This window comes from Epinephelus fuscoguttatus, linkage group LG9, assembly GCF_011397635.1.
Source record: "Epinephelus fuscoguttatus linkage group LG9, E.fuscoguttatus.final_Chr_v1".
Taxonomy (NCBI): domain Eukaryota; kingdom Metazoa; phylum Chordata; class Actinopteri; order Perciformes; family Serranidae; genus Epinephelus; species Epinephelus fuscoguttatus.
The window spans coordinates 5,915,297-5,937,050 of NC_064760.1; the positions used below are offsets into that span (position 1 = coordinate 5,915,297).

Sequence of the window (21,754 nt, forward strand, 5' to 3'; positions counted from 1 at the left end):
CTAAAATGAACAATGACAGCAATATAGTCCACGATGAGCAGCGCTAAAATCAACCTGCGTAGCTGTCCCTCCATTGTGACATTAGAAAGTGTCACATTTATCTTGCAAGTGTACTCTTCTTCAACGTTTGCTTTACTTCCTGGATTTTTCCCACATGGAAATTCTGACCAATCAAGAGCAGCTTTCTCACACAAGGCATTTGATCTGGTCCGCTTGTAAATGCTGCCGTGAGAACACGAACCAACTCTAGGCAATTATACAACTGTGGAACAACATGAGTCTCTGATTCAGACCAAAGCAAGACAACTCTAGGTAACCTCTTGTGTTGTTTTGGGAGTCACTGGCAAACAACCTATTCTGACCTTTAGGAATGAGGAGTTGTTGCTATTTACAGTACATGAATACACATGCCCACTGAGGCTGTGTAATGCCTGACCTTACAGACGTTTTTTCACAGAAGACATTTGGGTAAAGTTCAGGTGTGATTAATAATATCAACAGTGACTGTTCCAGTGTCACAGTAAAGCTATTAGCCAGCATGCCAAATACCAGAGCCTTGGAAATGGTAAACCAGATTAATGGCGTTACACCCAAGCCTAACCCTAAGCAATCAGCAGACACACCTGGTATTCACAAGCTGTTGTTCTCTAACGACTTCTCCTGCTCCTCATGATGGTTTTAGGTGAAACCAAAAACTTGAAGCAACAATATGCCTCTTTTCCTTATTTGAAGGAACTCAGCCTGAAAAACACATGGACTCACAAGGATATTCTGCTCCTCTGTGATCAGGCTTGTGAAATCATTCTGCTGTTATTAAATGTTTGATGCAGAAAATGATGTTTTTCACTGCTGTGTTCACTTGTCAGGCACAGGTGTAAGTAAAAGCATTAACTAATAATGGCTACATTCAGTGTGTGTGTTTAAGTGTCAGGTATCGCGCTCACTGATAGAAGGGAGCCTTCATTAATATTATTCGTTACGCCTGTGCATTTCCTGCTACGGCAAGTTAAAACATCTGCTGTGAGAAAGGTCTGTGAGGGCTCAAGGAAAAAAACAAAACAAAGCAAGGAATCTAGAGAGGAGCTGTGGAAATTAAACTAACAGGTGACTCACGGAGCTGTCAGGCACCACTGCCACAGTCTTGAAAAATAGCTATAGTCAGCCAATCTCCTGTGTGCGTGTGTCTAATGGCTTTAAACTGAGTCACCTCTGGGTTGTGGGCAAAAATATGGAGGAGCAGAGGCACAATTTTAAAGGAGCTATATGTAAGAAATCTAAAGCAAACAGTCGTAAAATCATCCTAATATGTCACAGAGACTAAGGAATAATGTTCATATAACGTACTGATCTCACCGACAACAATAGTACAGCCAGAATATTCACATTTAAAAAAAAAATTACGGTCTGCAAATCATGTTTATGTTTTGAATTTGTGTTTTGGCCTGTTGCGCCACCAACCGCCGTCTACCAGTCACGCAGTCAGTAGAGTCTCAGCAGCAGTTACAGTTAAGACTGAGCTACAATGGCTGACGCTGCGACTAAACCCAAACGACCTCATTATGATTCCCAAAAACGCCAAGACAAAACTCGAGGCAAAGCGAGGGTCTATATAGGAGATGCTTTTGAACGGTGGAGACGGTTGAAAACGGAGAAGAATTTGAAATCGGATGTCGAAGTGGCTACTCTTCTCGTCGACAGGTAAGCTTTAGCCAAAGTTGGCTAACTAGCATCACAGCTAGACGGGGATGGACATTTCGAATACTTTCAACTGTTATTCATTTTCGATCATACATTGAAGCCCATGTGCAGGTGGGTCATCGACCCGACTGATATTTTTGAGAAACAAACATTAGCAGCACGGCAAGCAGCATTAGCAGTGTCCCGGGACATAGCATTAGCAGCCGGCTCCTCCTCCGCTGTATCCCGGCAGCAGCGTTAGCAGCAGAGAAGCCGGACTTGCTCGAATGGTCCGCTTGAATTTGAGTGCAGTAACCGTTTTGGCCACATTCCTACATACGGCGCCTTTAAAGAGGGGGTGCATTTAAAGGGGAGCACTGCACTAAAAGGGGGACAAAATCTTAATAAGTCACATTTCTTGGCGCTAAGGCTGGGCAATATGGCTAAAAAAAAAAGGAATAAAATACAATATCAGTCTATCAATAATTATTAAAATAAAATCAATATTTGTTTTAAGTTTAAGGGCTGACTATTGCTCCTGAGTGACAGTTGAAGACACTAGAGGTCAAGAGATGGGGCACATGCTGTATGCAAACAATGAGATAAAAGACAATTCTAACGTTACCTGCTTGGACAGCATCTCATTCTGCTAACTATCAGCCCGATAGCCCGACACAGCGTAGCACAGTGACGGCTCAGATCGTGAACGGCAACGAGTGTCGTACACAATGTTCCATCTTTTCATCTCGTGTAGTGTGTCATAGTAGACGACAACCGATGCAAAGTCTGGGACGCCTCATGACGTTCCTACAGAAACTCTAGCATGTTTAATTTTCTTTTTGTCGTTCACATCTTCTCCCGTCACAGCTGTCACTTTGACCAGCAGGAACAAAGAGCGATCTGCTGCCGTAGACAAGTGTACAACAACACCCCAGCCTTTTAGATATTTCCTCTAGGAATGTTACCACACAGAGTAAAAAGGGAAAAATTATGGCCTGAAACAGCAGAGGCTCTTTAGCAACCCGGTGAGTACTGCCATTAGCATCAAGCTAGCAAACAATGTAATTTCTTCATAATGGAGACGGACATAAAGTAAGAAAATTAAAAAACAATGGCTTTTACTCACCACAACTGCAGAGGCTGCCAGCTTCATTTGAAACAGACTACATTATAAACAGGCAGTTATTTATCATTCCCTCTGTATTTCTATATTTTTACTTTTTATCCGCTTCCGTTGCCTTGATAAAGTTAATGCATCGTGCTGTCATTTCAAACTCAACACTTCCTGTATCTGTTTCAAATTAAAAGCCCCTTATAACTTCAGTTGAGAGAATCCCTTCATTTTCTAAAAAGGCTTTTATTGTGAAACATTTGCAGGAACTTGTTGTGGAGGATTCGGTGACTTGCTTAGTGTGGCTCCTGCCATCTGGTGGCACTTTTTACGTTACTACAATAACATCTCGGCTGGCACATGAACAGACACAGTGACTGAATTAATAGTAAAAGTATTAAAAGTAGGACAAGAATAACCCGATGACATCACACACGTCATGAAAGACGACCGGGAATGATTGGTCGTGGACCATCGCATAGTCTGTCATGCCTGTCGGCCAAGTCACGGTGCGATTTTGTGACACCACAATCGGGTATTCTGACATAGTGACTGTTGGAACGGAGAGAAAGGTCGTGTAGTGTGAACTATATTTGAATCACATTGTATCAAAATCATAAACTGCATATCGTATTGTTGTCCAAAGAATCGATATAACATCATAATGTGATGACACCAGCGATTTACATCCCTAATATACAGCTTCTGTTGCTAACGCTGTGCAGCAAATTCAATGGTGTAGTGCTGCGCTGTTATCTGTGGACAAAACAGTCATGCTAAGAGCAACTTTATGAGCATGTTGAATGTTATTGTGATGCCACCGTGCACATTAGTTGGCGGTCTCGTCTTCTTCTACTACTACTTCCCTTGGTTAATGGCGTGTGGAAACTAGTGGTTAAGGTGCATTACCACTCCTCTATGGGTGCATGCGTGGCAAATTATATAGAGGATTCATCAAATATTTATGATCACTCTATCGAGGATAATTATATCGAGATATTGATCGTTTTATCGCCCAGTCCTGCTTGGCATCATTTGGAAGATTCTTTGAAAACAGAGGGGCATTTTCATCTACGGTTCCAGATGCTAAAATTTGGCAGTCACTTAAACAGACACCTCCTCTCAAACAGATTTATCTGTTTATCAGAGATAAGCAGGAAATGAGGAACAGAATAAACAAGGTAAACATGACGTGATACACTGATGATTTATTAACGATAAAGTGCTGCTGCATGAGGCGTCTTTAATTCCTGGTGACACAGATGTGAGAGAAAGGATATTAATGTGTGTGTGTATGTGTGTGTGTGTGTATGTCATGTCAGCTCAGCCCAGCACCTCTCCATCTCCTCGGGGGGTTCGACTTTGGCTGCTCCTAATTTCAGACATCAGCTGTCACCCCAAACACACGCACATGCACACACATGCACACTCACACGAACAAACACACTTTGCACCTCGCTCTCACAAGTGTGTTGTGATGCTGGACAGAGATGGCTGCATCCAATCCAGAGTGTGTGGGTGTGTGTGTGTGTGTGTCTGTTGCTCTCCTCTCTGACTATAAATCATGACTTTCAGGATCAGCTGTAAGTAAGATAGCGACCGTGCTACACACACTCACACACACTTCTTGCACGCAGAGGCGCAGATGGCTTGCTCTCACCCTGAGGCTGCCATTAGCAACATGAACAGTTTGGTTGACCGTTGTCGCCCTGAACACACACACACACACACACACACACACACACACACACACACACACACACACACACACACACAGGGAGCTTCCAAACCAGGAAGAGGACTCCACACGCTGGTGGAATGAAGATTACAAACTACAGATCTTAAACACACATATGCATTGACGCAGTTGGCACTTTAGCAACCCGGTGAGTTCTGCCATTAGCATCAAGCTAGCAAACAATGTTATTTCTTCATAATGAAGGATATAAAGTCAAGACAAGCCTTCATTAGTTAAAGACACACCTTCAAGTGGGTAGCCCTGTTGTTGCTGGGGTGACTGCCCAAACCAAGCCAAGCCAAGCCAAGCTAGCCCAGGACTAGAGATGTACCGATACCACTTTTTCCTTCGCGATACTGATTCCGATCCCTGAACCTTAGGTATCTCCCAATACCGAGTACCGATCCGATACCAGTGCATAAAATAAAAAATGGATGGATGGGATATGAACTGTTGTATGTCTCAACTCCTAAAACTCTATGTAAAATATTAAGAAATAAACACATAATCGTAGAATTAATGCCGTAAAACTTTTTTTAATTATTATTATCCAGTGTTGACACAGATCAAGACACAGGTTAAAGTGCAGCCACACAATTTGGTAAAAAAGACATGTTAAAGGCTAAAGTAGAATGCTTTTTAAACTCCGCTCCGTTTCCATTTTGTTTGCCTGTAGCGTGTTTATGCGTAATGACATGAGGCATTACGTTGTATCGGACTGGACCGCATTTTAGTTAGTATCGGAGGCATTTCCGATACTGGTATCGGTATCGGTACAACTCTACCCAGGACTGTCGAAAAAGGGGTATATGAGTCAGATCCACCTCTCGCTCATCCACAGCTCCACCCTTTCATCCACATACAGTGGTGGAAAAAAGTTTTCGGACACCCCATGCATTTGTGAAATATTGCATTAAGAATCACTCTTAGGTCTTCAAGTGCAATTTCTTTTAGTACAGTCACAGCCAAAATACTAAATAAATCCTAAAAAAGCCATTAAAAACTTAAAATTGATTGGTTCCATAAAAATACATAAGAAATTTTGAGTATTAGGTCATTTCGGTACCAGTGATGAAGGTCGTTCTTTTTATTAAAAGACACAATTTTTGTTGCCAAGCTTCGTGTCTCCATAAAGCCAGCACATTTGAAAGTTCTTCAAACACAAAAATGGCTAAAACAAGGAACCTAACGCAGGAAACACGCCTGAAGATAAAGATTCTCAGCCAGGAAGGGTACAGCTGCCGCCAGATAGCCAGGAAGTGCAGATGCAGTCCTTCAGCAGTTGGATACACTCTGCAGAAATACAGACGAACCAACAGCTTGGAAGACAAACCAAGATCTGGGCGTCCAAGGGTTTCTTTAGCAAGAAATGACCGCATCCTGATCCGCATGTGCAGGCAAAACCGCCGAATGACATCACAGGAGCTTCAGCAGCAGTGGTCAGACCAAACTGGTGTCCAGTGTTCCACCCGCACTGTACGTGGCCGACTTTTACATCATGGCTTAAGGTCCTACAAGGCTATCAAGAAGCCCCTGATCAATGAGAGACAGAGGTTAGCCCGGCGTCGTTGGGTCCAGGCACACAAGAACTGGACAGCCAGGAATTGGAAGAAGATTTTGTGGTCAGATGAGTCCAGTTTCCAGCTTTATCTTCCTCCTACTAATGTGAGGTGCACGCAGAAGGCCAGGCGAAGCATTATCTCCAGCATGTACAGTACCTACTGTCAAGCATGGTGGAGGCAGTATCATGGTTTGGGGATGCATGAGTGCTGCTGGTGTTGGTCATCTCACTGTCTGTGATGGCACATTGAACTCTACCAAGTATTGTACCATTCTCCAAACCCACATGCTCCCTTCTGCGCGTGCACTGTTCCATCGAGGTAAAAACTGGATGTTTCAACAAGATAATGCCCCTTGCCACACATCCAAGGCCAGTAGAACTTGGCTGCAGGAGCACAGTATCCAGGTCTTAGAGTGGCCAGCTCAATCCCTGGACATGAGCCCCATTGAAAATCTGTGGTGGATTATCAAAAGGTCTGTTTCAAAGCATAAACCAAAGAATTTAGAAGAATTAAAAGCAGTAATTCAAGAAGAATGGGACAAGATTACCCCTCAACAGTGTGACAGGCTCGTGGGGAACATGCCAGCCAGGATTAGAGCTCTACTACGTGCCAATGGCAGGACTACTAAATATTAATTTGATGATGTGATGGTTTATTTATTTTTTGTTCAGTTTTGAACACATTCTCTGTTATTTGTTGACTTTGATACCGACAATGTTGATAACTGACATATTGAAACTGTCAAGAATTTAGTTATGTTAGTTTTTCTTGTAAACAATAAACAAAAAAATATAATTTGTATTTGTTTGTATCTGTCTAATGCAGCCACACCTTTTGAAACACAAAAAAGATTTTTCCACAAATATTTCATGATAATATTTGAGATTGTGTAAAATTTTAAGAGTGTCCGAAAACTTTTTTCCACCACTGTATAGTCACTTCTGGCTCCAAAAAAACAAAGGCAACTTGAGGCTTCATAACAGCCGTCCACACAAACCAATGGGTGATGTCACGGTAACTCTGTCCATTGTGTTACACAGTCTGCGGTAATGGCTCATTCCCAGTTTAAAAAAGATAATCAGCTCAACATCTCTCGACCCTGATGATCATTTCATCAACAAATTAACACACCCAGCTGAGTCAGACTGGCTGTGGCTAAATGACAGCAGACTCTGTTGTGTTAACTGTGCTTGAGGATCAAATGTGAGCAGGCTCTGGCTCCCAGATTTTACCGGGTTCTGGGGGTCTGGACATGGGACAATTTGGGCTAAGAATCAGAATGAGTCATTTTTTGACACAGGGATGGCCAAACCCTACTTTTTTCATGTTGTCATTTCATAAACATTATTTCTCCTATTTGTTTTTTATTCATTTATTTTTCAGCATTCACCTTCATATTGATTTTGGCAATTGTTGTTGACCATCTCTGCCCCAGACTCTGCCATCTTGATTTTTTCCCTTCTTTTCAGGGAATTTGTTTTTCCAGTCCCAGTTGACTTTGGTTCCTTAAACACACAAACACAAACTGGAGGCTCTGATTTGTGACTGTACACAGAAATAAATAAAAACACAAACTGTTTCTTTAAATGCAGTTCTCCTGTCGTCCTCTAGGCAGCAGTGTGAACAGTGTGTGTCTATTTTTAGCTCAGCGTCAGTTAGCGGACAAGATATTTATAGCCTGGGATCTGTTCACTGTTACACTGCTGAGGCTCAGCCACACACACACACACACACACACACACAAAGCGGCATACACATCCTCCTACACACACACGAGGAGGCATACACACACACACACACACACACACACACACACGTCATTCAGAGGGTATGAGACGCCTGAAGGTGCTCCTCTTCATCAAACAGCTTCTAACAGAAAAGAGGTTTGCTGATGTAAGCATTAATGGGCACCACACACACACACACACACACACACACACACACACACACACACACACACACATTCGTCACTGTTAAAACTGAACTCACGCTTGAATGGACACATATGTTGAGTGAAGACGTGCACAAGACGTCCTCACAGGAAATGTTTGCAATTCAAATATATACATACGCAGCCATAAGATATTCATGCATGTATATGTCCATTTTTACACACAAAACTGGGCAGCCAAGCATCGCCGCTCGGATGTAAGCAGCTTGCACAGAGCCTTGACGTGCTTCCACACAAATACAGAGGCAGCGTTTGTTCACTAAGTGACACTCTAAAAGCCCCTAAACCAGCTCTCCAGTTCACACTCCAGTGCCCGCTGAAGCCGGCTAATGCTCCCTGTGGAGACGCTCGGCACAAACACTCATCTGCTCAGATTCCACGGGCAGCTCCAGCCCCAAACACAACAGACAAAATCTGCTCAGCAGACATGATGCTGCAGCTGCGGTTAGCAGTGTGGGCTACATGTGTGGAGGTTACAGCCGTGGTAATTATAATTCATTTGTCAGACCACAATAATATATCATCAGACATATTTCACTGAGGTACAATCATAGTGGATCAAGATTGAAAATGTTTTATGTGAGAGAGCTTAGCTGCCATGTTCACTTCCATTTTCAGATTACTACAGTATGGCCCAATCCCAATCTCCATGCTAAAAGCTAGTTTTGCATAGCCTGACCTATCTTGTGCTGTGCCCGTGCAGGAGAAAGGTCTGGATGAAACATGATTGTATTTTTGGATCTTGATACAGGACACCAAGATGAAGCCTGTTCAGCCCAATGAGAACTGCTCACTTTTACAATGGTGGTCTATGGGGAAAATGCTTTTTGGGTCGAGGAGATTTTGCGCTGCAATACCTCGAGTAGCCACTGGAAAAAACTGGAAGCAGGGCTGAACCTATTATAATTCTGCACTCAGGGAAAAAAACATTGTGGGATGTTTGTATTTTTTATTTTTAACAAGTCACAATTGTCTGGGTGACGCTACGCCCTGGATGCAGGGATGGTGCTCATGCAAAATAGTGTCCAGGGGGAATTTGTTTTGGTGGAGAAGCAAGCCCTGGCATTAAAATGGCTATATCCTTGCAAAAGAAAACACCACATTTTAGCGTGTAAGTTGTTGGCTCAGGGGTTGATGCTGTTTTGCACACAGGGTTAAAGCATAGTGTAGAGATAGGTTTGGCTATGTGAGACGAGTTTTGCACAGCGATGGGGATTTTTAAAAATGATAACACATTGTAAGCATGGCATCGTCTGACACTGGGGGCCAGGGACAGGTTTTATACCAAGCAACAACCTTCGGTGCTGAAAAATGAAGCCAAAGTAATAGTGCCAAAAACTGCAGTTCCTCTTTTTTTTTAAAAAGATATTTTTTGGGGCATTTTTTGCCTTTAATGGACAAGACAGTTGAGTGTGAAAGGGGGAGAGAGAGAGAGAGAGAGGATGACATGCAACAAAAGGCTACAGGCTGGACTCGAACCGGGGCCGCTGCAGCAACAGCCTTGTACATGGGGCGCCTGCTCTATCCACTAAGCCACCAACACCCCAACAGCAGTTCCTCTAATGGCCACTTGAGGCTGTCTAACTTCACAGCAGACATAACCATGTTCCCAGTCTGGTTTTGGACTCTATAACTAATTTCCCAGTCATTACAGCTGCGCAGGGCTACATTTGTATGAATTTGAATTTTTTAGCCATTTACATTTTATCAAGGCTTTAAGTTATTCAAGGCTGGGTCACTTTGAGTGACAGGCTGTCTGATGATGGTGTCCTCAGCTTCTCAGTCACATCCTCGGTCTCTTCCACAGTGCCAGACTCCCATATATAGTTACTTCTGGCTCCAAAAATCCAAGATGGCAACAACTCAAGGCCAGTTCTGACCAAAGATTCACAACCAGATGATTTAAAACGGGAAACTACTTAGCAGCGCTCTCTGTACACTGTCTGCGCTTCTAACGTCGACAGGAAGTGACCACCACGAGACGGCGTATCATCTCTAGTCAACGACTCTCTGCGCTTCTGATCTGTAACGTTGACAGGAAGTGACCACCATGAGACGGCGTATCATCTCTAGTCAACAACTCTCTGTGCTTCTGATCTGATTTGCAGCTTTTCAGACTTATTTTGTGGCTGAATATAATTTGTAGCTTCTTAAAATCTGAATGAGGATAGTGATAGTGAGATACTGGCTACAGTGATGAAACAAAACCAGCATCAGATGGACTGTATTCATAATCAATACGCCACAATATTATAAATAACCACCGCCAATTAGTCAAGTTAGAATGTGTGTGTGGGCGGGGCATAAGCACATAGAGCCAGCAGCAGCAGCGACCCAACATCCGACATCGGCACACCATGAGGACAGAAACAGAGGGCTCAGCAGTGACGGAGCACCTGTCGCAGCAAGCCAACACGCTGTCTGCAATCATTTTGATTTTTACAAGCCGACTGGCTGTTGAAACAGGTGACATGCTTTATGCTCTAAAACCGGCCGTTGGATATTTGACCAGCTGAGTTGCAGGTGACACCACCAGCCAGCTTGAGTCAAGCTCAGACGGCCAGTTCACAGTGCTGCAACTTTTCTCTGCAACATTCTAAAAGAGTTTCGTCTCACCGCGATCATTGGTCTGAACTGGGGGTTAAAATGCCAAACTGGAGTTTATGCACCAATGAGTGATGTCACAGTGGCTACGTCTATTACTTTACACAGTCTATGGATTTTACAGTGGGACAGCCCTGAGCATTAATACACTGAGTGGGAACACACCTTAAAGGGGCAATAAGCAAAATCGTTTCACCGCTAGGTTGGCTGTTGTGCACTGCCTGTAGACCAAAACAAAGTGTGTCATGAGCCACTCCTCCCTCTACCTCTGCTCTCCACCCCCCACCCCCACTCACCTTGTCTGTGCAGCCAAGCACCGCAGCATCTCCACGGACTATCACATCCAGACGGTCCCAGTGTTTCTTCCGCAGGCTCCAATTCACTCAGCTTCACTCAGCTGCCCGATATACCCGCTGCTTCTTCCCACATTAACCTGAATAACAAACCAGGGCTCGGTGCTCCAGTTGGATCCAAATGGAGAGCCACTAGCTGGGAAGCTAGCGGAGGCTAACTGGCTGTGCTGGCAGCTGAGTGAAGTGGAGCCAGAGGAGGAAGCACCGGTTAGCCCCACTTTCACTGCAGGCAGATTCACTCGCCACAGGGGCGAGGAAATAAAACCTAAACAGCCAACTTAGTTTAGAAGTTAGCAATGTCTTTCACTCACTCTCGGTCTCTGCTGTGTTTAGCTATCGGCTGCCATGCTAACGTTCCAACTCTTCTCTGTGAGACCGTGAGCCTTAGCGTTAACTCCTAGAGTTAGCACTAGAGCTACTACGGCTACTGGAGTAACTTGCAGCTATGGAGCGCTTCTACCAGCTCACCAGGGGGGGTGTTCACATGAACATTGCGATTTTTTAATTCCTTCAATCTAGAAATGATGAATTTTGCTTATTGCTCCTTTAAAGTCTGTGAGTCTGTGTTTGAAGATTGGGATTGGGCCTACAATAACTCTATAACAGGAGGAACTTTGTGCTCATTGGCTAAACCTGCTGCAGCTTTTCATTAGTCCCTGCTGCCAGGGAGGCTCAGGTCGAGTCAGAATACTCTCTTTCCCGGGTACCTGGGACAAAGCCAGCTGCTGACTGAAGTACAGGAGATGAAAGAGAGTGAAGATCTGAATCAGTTGGCTTCAAAGACACTCAGTTGAACGCTGGCGTGCAAAGCTCTGAGAGCACACAACACAGTCAGTGTATTCGTCCGTCAAAACCTCTTCCTGCTCTTATTCAAACTCCTGGAAGTGTTTCCAAAAAGCCAACGAAGCAGCTTGTGGAGGCAAACTGCTGCTTCAGGTTCATCCACCCCTGCTTGTGTTTTCATGTCATTAATATTTGTCATCTTGTGTTTTTCTCTCTGTCAGTAGGAATCAATACGGGGAGTTCTTTGTCTCACTTCGCCTATTTAGCATTTCTTTACTCGTCTCTTTATCAATAACTCAAATAAAGTCAGCCTCAAAGTAAACAGCAGTGATGCTAATGACAGACAAACAGCCCATTAGAGCACCTGTGGCTGGATGTTTGTTGTCTGATCACGGCTGAGAGAACAAAACAGGTAAAAACAGGCCGCACTAACAGCGTCTGACAGGCAGAGAGAAACAATCTATGCGTTCAGGTTTGGCTCAACTAAACACATGATATGTGGAGAATATAAAAAATACTGTCACAGCATCTTTCACCATTTTTATTTCTCTGGGAAACATTTGCTGCTTTGCATTCACACGGCAGGTGAACGGTGCAGTGAGTGCAACGCTGAACTCACCCGAAACAGAAACAAAACTAAACACAGCATATAATAAATGTGTGTGTGTGTGTGTGTGTGTGTGTACTCGCCGCAGCTTTCTATTATGCATTTATTTTGCACTTGGCTGCACTGAAGGTGTATGAAGATGAAAGAGGTACCTGTGAGCGGTTCAAACTCACATCTGCCGCTCCAGAGGAAAAACAACATGACTGAGGTGGCTGAGAGAAAATGGGAATTTAAGAATTGTTTTATTATACACTGTGGTGGAAAATAAGACAGGGAGTGGAGCGACTGCGACGTTGAAAGCACTGAATCAATCCCAGCAATGAGATGAGGATGAGGACAGGATGTGAAGGGAGCTAAATAACAGGAAGAGGAGACACAGAAGTAAACATCACATTTTAGATTAGCTGTGGTGACAGCTGCTGTGTAAAGAATCTGACCAGTTTGGGCAGCGAGCCTGTTCTCACTGCCGAGTACGAAACCTGTGAGGAGACGTGTTTACTCTGCAAACATGTTCAGTCTGTAAGAATCTGCCAGAACTAGTAAACTGCTCAGCTGACACGCTCAGCAGTGGGCTCTCTTGCTTAAGGGCATAACAGTGGCGGATGTTGAGGAAGCGCTTGTTGCTGTCAACTTCAGTGTCCAGACTATTCCAGCTCCTCTGGGATTCAAACTTGGGACCATTGGGATGGAAGTTTGCCTGTTTGTCCTTCAAAGTGTCTGAGAGGGAAAATACACTGCTCAAAATGATGGGAACACTTAGTTGTCACAGTATAACAGCAAGTCAGTTAAACTTCAGGGATATAAATCTGTCTGTATAGGAAGCACAAGTGATTGTGAATCAGTTTCTGCTGTTTCCTTGTCACCACTGGTAGCATGAGGCGGTACCTGCAGCCCAATCAGGTTGCACAGGTAGTCCAGCTCCTCCAGGATGACACATCCATACATGTAGTCACAAGAAGGTTTGTGAAGGGGACTGGCTGTTACACGAGGAGAGCTGCACAGGGCCGTAGAAGGGCATCAACCCAGCAGCAGGACCGGTATTTGCTCCGTTGTGTGAGGAGGAACAGGAGGAGCACTGCCAGAGCCCTTCAAAATGACCTCCAGCAGGCTACTGGTGTGCATGTCTCTGACCACACTGTCAGAAACAGACTCCATGAGGGTGGCATGAGGGCCCCACGTCGTCTAGTGGGACCTGTGCTCACAGCCCAGAACCGTGCAGCTTGACTGGCATTCACCAGAGAACACCAGAACTAGCAGGTCCACCACTGGGGCCCCGTTCTCTTCACAGATGAGAGCAGGTTCACACTGAGCACATGTGACAGGTGTGAAAGAGTCTGGAGACGCTGTGGTTAATGTTACGCTGCCTGTGACATCACCCAGCATGACCGGTTTGGTGGTGGGTCAGTGATGGTCTGGGGAGGCAGATCCTTGGAGGGTCACACAGACCTCCATGTCATAGCCAACGGTACCCTGACTGCTGTTAGGTACCAGGGTGAAATCCTCAGAGTGAATGGCAGGCCCTTGGTTCCTCTTGGTGCAGCATGCCCTGGGTTCCTCCTGGTGTAGTGCGCCCTGGGTTCCTCCTGGTGCAGCAGGCCCTGGGTTCCTCCTGGTGTAGTGCGCCCTGGGTTCCTCCTGGTGCAGCAGGCCCTGGGTTCCTCCTGGTGCAGCAGGCCCTTGGTTCCTCTTGGTGCAGCATGCCCTTGGTTCCTCCTGGTGTAGTGCGCCCTGGGTTCCTCCTGGTGCAGGACAATGCCCGGCCTCATGTGGGCAGAGTGTGTAGGCAGTTCCTGGATAATGAAGGCACTGATGCCATTGACTGGCCCTCTCATTCGTCTGACCTGAATCCAGTTGAGCACCTATGGGATGTGAGTATTGTTTCAAGGACAGCTGAAAAATTGGGAACATGTCCAAAGGGTCACAGTTTTCAGGTGTCTACAAAACATATAACCATTGTTTTAACAGCATTTAATGTGCAGTTAAAACTTGCTTGTTGGCCTTTCAACCAAACTTAGCCTGGTTTTGATCTGGCTTTCACCAAATTGATGTTCACTAGAGAAGTTTCTAGTGCTTAGATGATTTGTCGATAGATGAAAAAATATCTAATTGATAACAATTCTCATTACTAATACATCATTTGTCATTTAGTAAGCAAACATTCCTGTCACTGCCTTTTATATTGTTGTTTGGGTCAATGGGTTTTGGACAAAACAAGCAATTGTAAGACAACACATGGATGCAAATAGACATGCACGTTAGGTTTATTGACAAACTTGCCCGCAAGTGTCTCAGCTCTGTGATTGGCTGGTAACCTGCCCAGATGCACCCAACTTTTTTGCCCAGTGTGAGCTGTGATTGGCTCATAGACTGTATAGACTGTAATGGCTGTAGCCACCTTGTAGTCACTGGTCTGTGGCCTGTTTTGAAGACTCCAATTTGTCATTTCGGCCGTCATCATCTTGGATCAAGACTTTGGAGCTTTGGAGGAGCGAGTAGTGAATCTGTTGCAATGCCTCATATACTGACGGTCAGTCAAGGCAGCCAGCCATTTATTACTGCATAGCTTCAAGCCTTAACAAAATTAAACCTTTGAGCTGATGGCAGAAAGGTTATAATTTCCAGTTTTTACACGATACTGATCTGAACTGATCATTAATGTCTGAATAATTTTTTGGATATGTTATTAACATGAGGTGATACAAGGACATTGAACAGGTTTCTGTTTAGTTTTATTGAAGCCACACAGACAGTCAGTTCACAGCTGCCCTGACAGATACTACTGCTGCACTGCAGACACTCCCATCTGCTGTGTGAATACGTGTGTGTGTGAGAGAGAAAGTGAGTCCAACATCATAACTTTGGCAACACTTCAAAGACTTCATGATTCATCTCAGGTCAGGTCGCCCTGCGGCATCGAATAAGTTAAAAACAACAATATGACTCAACACAGTTACAAAACAATAAATTACACAGAGAAATGCTGTACAGACTGTAAAACTGTAAAACCAGATCGTCAGCAGGTTAAACATTCACCTCTTCACATGTTGGTTCAACAGAGGGTTAATATAAAAAAACTGGACAATAGGAACAGAATGTACAAGATTATGTTCAGGCTCTGCTCTCAGGCTAGCTCTAATACTGACAGAGGTAACACACACACACACACACGCAAATACACCAGTTACACAGTGAAATACACAGGCTCTCATCAACCAACCTAGGTCTCCAGCTCCCTCTAGTGGACGAGAGTTGAATGAATGAAATTAAAGCAACATTTTATTAAAAAAAAAAGATGATTTTAATGAAAAAATAGACCCTTTACTATCTATATATAATCACATATCTTTAGAACATGGCTCTAAATGTTTTCCAGGAGTGTGCTGTGAAGTCATGTATTTTATTTTTACAGTATCTGCAAGTTTTTTCAAAGAATAAGAAATTCTTTGCAGTGGAGTGCAGAGTTAGGAGGCATCACCAGTAGCAGTTTCTCACCGTTAATTCACTATTTACAATAAATACAAAAAAAGTGAAATAAAAGCCAAAATGCAAAGTTAGTGCCATTACCTGTTTTTAACAACATTTAATGGCTGAATTCTTCCTTTCATCCTAAACTGGCCTTTGAAGAAGTGACAGCAGGTAAAATGTCGTCAGGTTTCTTTACTTCCCCTTTCTCTTACTAACCTTGAGGACATTTGGTATTTTGGTACATTAGTAGCATCACACACACACACACACACACACACACACACACTCTCCCCGTCCCTCCTGCTGCTCTGCGCCGTCCTGACATTCAGACGAATGGGAACAGCTAAGCTCCAGCTGAGCGGCCCCCTCCCTCTGCTTCACATCCTCAGCAGCTGATACAGCACTATCCGCCGGACAAAAGGCTCCGTTTTATGCAAAACACGCTCGTGTGACAAGACGCCCACTTCCAGGAATGTCATGTGCAGCCACTGTTGAGTAGGTGCTCCATGTTGGATAAATGATTACACAGATTTTAAGGTCCAGTGTTTCCACTTAGGGGCATCTACTGGCAAGTGACAAAAATATTCAGAACTTTGTTTTCATTGGTTTATCATCAACTAAAACTGAGAATCATGTTTTTATTACCTCAGAATGAACCCTATGTATCTACATACAGAACGGGTCCTCCTCCACAGAGTCTACCATGTTGTTTCTACAGTAGCCCAGAAGGGACAAACCAAACACTGGCTCTAGATAGACATTTTTTGTCAGCCACTGTAGCTCTCTACACGTCCTTTAAATGTGGCCCGCATTTGGGAGGGGTGACCGTACATCCGTGGGTCTTTGGTGGATTTGTGTGCTGACTTGCTGCACGTGGGTTTTGTTTCTATGACAACAAGATCTTGACACTAACATTAGCCAGGTAGCTAACAAAGCGCTAACTTAAGAGAGGGTTGACAAAGTTAACCTCAAGCTTACAAAGTGAGCGGTGATAAAATCACAACACTCACCAGCGACACCTAGTGTCCGCCGACTGATGTGCTCGCAAAATTAGCGTCTCTGTCTCTGTTGTTACAGTGAAAGCAACCTAGCTAAAAAAGTGGCAGTGATGTCATCGTCAGAGTGGCCGCACAAAAAACACGGAGCGCTCTGAAAAAAGAGATCAAGATCAAGATGTTTGCAGGATCAGTACATCATTGAACTTAGATAGGAATGATGTCATGTGACGCTGCGGCACATGTTTTTTTTAAACGCACTGACATTAAAAGTTAAAAGCACATAAATGAAATGCAGCTGTAGTTTAGTTTGCAGTGCAGAACAGTTCTTCCTGTCGCACAGGTCTGCGTACTGTGTGACATGAAGATACTGAGGTGGCAAATATTTGCAAAACCGACAAAAACAACTTGAATTGTGCTGCAGCTCAGTGTTTTCACAGTCCATCCAACTTGAAGAAACGCCACAGGGAGACGCGACCTGCATTCACTGAACAGTATCCATAGCAACAGGCATCATCAGGTGCCTATGAATACAGAAGTAGGTTGCTTCAGTCCTGTCGTTACTGTTTTATATTTGTGATTGGAACCTTTTCAAGCCAAAAACCTCACGGAGCAGTTGATTCTCGTCCTGTGATGTGAACGGAGAGAATGAAAGCACACCGGTGACACATCCTTTACAGATCCGCAGCCTTTACAGATGAAGGGGGGAATGTAGGAAGTGAATGTAAGAGTGAATTTAAATCAGCTTATGGTTGGAGTGGGAAAAGGAAGGAGGCTGAGACAAAATAGATATTCAGACTAACAGGAAAAGGATGTGAGGAGGAAAAGCAGGCACAGAGTTTTCCTATTTTCCCTCCAACTCTTTCGCTTCTTCTCCACGTATGAATTCCTTCCTGTGTCTTTAGATCTCCGACTCCTCCCCTCCTCGCCTCTCTCCTACTCGGCCCTGGAGACATTTTACATTTACATCACATTACACTGTCTGAGATGATGAGAGTGCTGTGTACCTGTCAGTCTTGATACAGTACTGCTCCTGCCTCCAGGTGAGGAGGAGGAGACCCAGCTCACACACACACACACACACACACACACACACACACACAACTGTCAGCCCAATTTCACATCAAACACATGCACACACACTTTCTGCTCTGTGCATCCAAGTGTTGCCGTTAGCTCGCTAACACGCAGGCTCTCTAACGAGAACATGCAGCCTATCGTTTTCAATTCAAGTGTCCTTTCGTCCCGCCGGGGATTGTGGGATACGCCTTCTCACAGAGGTCAGCTGATCCTCATTTGTCTTCAGTATATTCTCCCCATCGTCTCTGGTGCTTTGTGATAATGACCATGAAAGATTTTTGCAGTGCAACTTGAAGATCGTCCTTCAGCCTTAAGATGCAGAGTTAAATTCCAGTTCAGTGTCCCGCCAAAGTGCTCATTAGCAACACATCACGTAACTACCAGCACCGGGGCTGAAGCTCCTTCATCGTTTCCAGTGTGTCCAGTATGTCCCATATTATACGGTCCAGGCCTGAGCAGCTGTCAGACCAACGGGAGTATTGAAACTTCCTCAGTCAAACCCGACCCGCATTTGATCCTTCATGAATTAGAAAAAAAAAGACTTCCTGTTCCGGTTTGCTCACAGCTAATCACAGCAAGTGTCCTTCAATTTAATGCGGCATGATTGGCCCACCACTGCAGCAGCTACAATCCAAACAGTCTGTGGTGTAGTGAAGTTGAGCATGGCGTACTGAATTCGGCGATGTGGCGTGCCGAGATGCCACCAAAACATTCAAATATTTGACTATACTACACGTCTGTGGTGTCTAGAGGCATTTTACACAACTGAGTGCTTTAGTTTACATGATGTTGTGGAACAAAAAAGGTCTTGGCAAAGCATGTTGGCATCACCTTAAGGGAACTGGTATTGATATCGCAATTTTTACTTGATACCCAGCTCCGTTTCTCTCCCCTCTGTGCGTTACTGGGGGCGGAGCTTCATCCGTCCACTAGGGGTGTAAATCACAAGTTTCACCATGATATGACACTGTATCAGTTATTTAGACCGGTGGTTTCCAACTGGTGGGCCCCGGTCCAAAAGTGGGTCGCGGGTCCATTCTGGATGGACCGCAAGTGACTCGTTAATGTGTCAGTTATGTATAAAGCACACTTTATTTTGAAGTACAGTGAATTTCCATTTGATTCAATGTAGGGGCCTGTGATCATGAGGCGCTGCCAGTAAATATCGTCATTGTCTTTTAATTGGCTGCTGGCCATTACCTACAGAAAAGGTGACACAGACATGCCATGGGAATTTCAAAATAAAAAAAGTGCGTCTCAAAGATGCAGATATGTATAAATATTTTCATTTGATTGTCGATCATTTGACAATATATTGATCCGGATCAATGTGTGTTACACCCCTACTGTCGTCACACACACAAGGAGCTGCAGCAGAGCACAGGAGAGGGAGACAGGTAAATGTTACTGAGTAAATCATGTTACGTGCATTAAAAGAAAGTGCCGCAGGCTTAAGCTAACAATGATGACTAGGGCTGCAACTAACGATTATTTTAATTGCCAACTAATCTGTCGATAATTTCTTCGTTAGTCGACTAATCATTTTATCGAAAATGTGTTAAAATGTTGAAAAATGTCGGTCTGTCTCTCCCAAACCCCAAAATTATTTCGTCTAATGTCCTGTTTCGTACTCATGCCAAAGAGTTTTAGTTCACCATCATGGGAGAGTGTGTAAAGCTGCCAATATCTGAATGTAAGAAGCTGCAATAAGAGTATTTTGGGGTACTTTTATAGTACTTTTCTATGAAAACCGATTAGTCGACTACAAAAATAGTCACCGATTATTTTAATAGTCGATTAGTCATTGATTAGTCGACTAATCGCTGCAGCCCTAATGGTGACAAGCAAAAAAAATAACTGTTATGTCTGTGAACCTTGACAGTTATTATTTTATATCTTTTGGTAAATATTCTTGCTTGTGAGCCGTGTTTCATGTGTTTTAGTGGAGTCAATTTAATCAATAATAATCATAATGTGATAAAACTTGTGATTTACACCCTGAGTGATTAATCGAGTGAACACAGAGCTGAAGTCTGGATGACATTACAGTCAGATGTCAGTGTTTTTGAAGCTCACACGTGTTCACACCAGTTTGTGAGACTTGTGTCATCTCTTCTTTGAATGGCACTTTTGAAAAGATATATTTTGGGTGTGGAGGGGAACAAAATCTTTTTCAAATTTAGTGCAGAAACTGAGTTAGAGATAGTGAAGAAAAGGCCTTAGAGAAGACAGATAAGCTCTTACTTGTAAAAGGTTACGATATACTTATCGAATAAAGTGTCCAAGGACAGAGGGTGTTAAGACCTTAGAGGCGAATTTGTGATTTTGGGCTGTGCAAATAAAACTGATGGCGTTTTTACTTCTAACACTGTGGCCATGAAACTCTTGTATTTAATGGCTCTGATGTTTAAAACACTGATAATAACGATGGTCACGATGTAGAGTCATGTTACTGTTTGAGAAGCAGACGCACCTTCATTTAAAAAAATACTGCTGTAAGCCTTCTAAAGACAGTATGGTGAATCCTCTGTCATACTGTACGTGCTGCTGTGTCTCCGTCCCTCCTGTCAGTAGGGCGGGAACATGCCAGGTGGCCCAGTCCCCACGGGCATGATTGTGAGGTAGTTGGAGGGCACGTAGCCTCTGAGCCCACCTCTTGTCTCCACCAGACTCCACTCAGGATTCCCTCGTTTGTCGTGGGGCTCCAGGACACGGACTGGCTCGCCGGCTCTGACAGACACTTCATGGTTTCCTCGCGCTGTGAAGTCGTACGCCGCCAGCACCTGGAAGAGAGGACGCTGAGTCAAACACAAGAGTACAAGGCGGCTGTGCCAGGTGCCCCGCGAGGCTGAGGAGCAGCAGAGAACAAAATGACAGGATGAGAAAGAAATGGAGAGACAAGTTTGTTACTCTGTGACCTTACTGGTAATGGAGGGGGAAAGTGTAACATTTGGCAGGGGGGTATCAGAGGAAAGGTCACGCACTCAGAAAGGTTTGTCTTCAGTGAAGTGGCCATTTTAAAACGTCTCAGGCTCAGTTTGCTCAGATCGACACTGTCACACTTTGCTCCAGTTTTATCAGCCTAAACTGGACCTCATCAGCCTGAGCTGGTCAGGCTCAGCTCTGGTTTGGGCTGAATGCAAATGCTAGCTCATTTTATCATGCAGAGAAAACTGTGATCAAAAACTACAGTTAGTAACGAGAAGGAGTGCACGACCTTGAGTATGATGTTGCTGTTCTACAAGCGCCATTTATCAACAGTAAAATGTGGCAACAGGTTCTGATTTGTTTGTTTATTTAATGATTTATTTGGCTCACCAACACGAATAGTTTGGCAACTGGACTGTTGCCAAGCAACACATTAACATTCCTGCACACTGGCTCGCTACTTTGTGTAAACTAGGTCTACACTTTACCACAGGCCAGCTGCTGTGTGTCATGAAGGCTACATCTGTGTGTCTCCATTTAGTTTGTGGCCGGTGGAAACAGTCTGTGGACGGTCGCTTTGATGGAATAAGTGTGATGCTGATGAGTTAACAGCTTAGTCAGTGCAGGGTTCAACACTAACGTTTTTTTTCACTTGCCCGGTCGGGCAAGTTGGTCAGAGATCTACTTGCCCAAAGTCAGTTTTTACTTGCCCTATAAAAATTGTTTAATTTAAGCAGCTATCAATTAACAAAGACTGCAGTTACTTTTATGTTATGTAATCTTTATTCACACTGTATTTATTAATTAAAACAACATATGTCATGTATTGTAGCTTAATTCCTACACAAAAATGACAGTGTCAGGGCTTAAAGTGAAAAATGTGTCAATCGTTCTCCGTCT

At 44.0% G+C, this 21,754-nt stretch overlaps 1 protein-coding gene across 4 annotated transcripts in view; it reads right to left on the reverse strand.

Annotated features, from left to right (window-relative positions):
* Nucleotides 1-15,098: 15,098 nt before the first annotated feature.
* The window catches only part of arhgef37 (Rho guanine nucleotide exchange factor (GEF) 37), a 45,753-nt gene continuing 39,097 nt past the window's right edge, over nucleotides 15,099-21,754 (reverse strand). For all 4 annotated transcript variants that reach the window (XM_049586431.1, XM_049586430.1, XM_049586428.1 and 1 more), the window contains one exon: nucleotides 15,099-20,709. In XM_049586431.1, coding sequence (XP_049442388.1) covers nucleotides 20,494-20,709 — 216 coding nt within the window. In that variant the 3' untranslated portion in view covers nucleotides 15,099-20,493. The remainder of the gene's footprint in view (nucleotides 20,710-21,754) is intronic.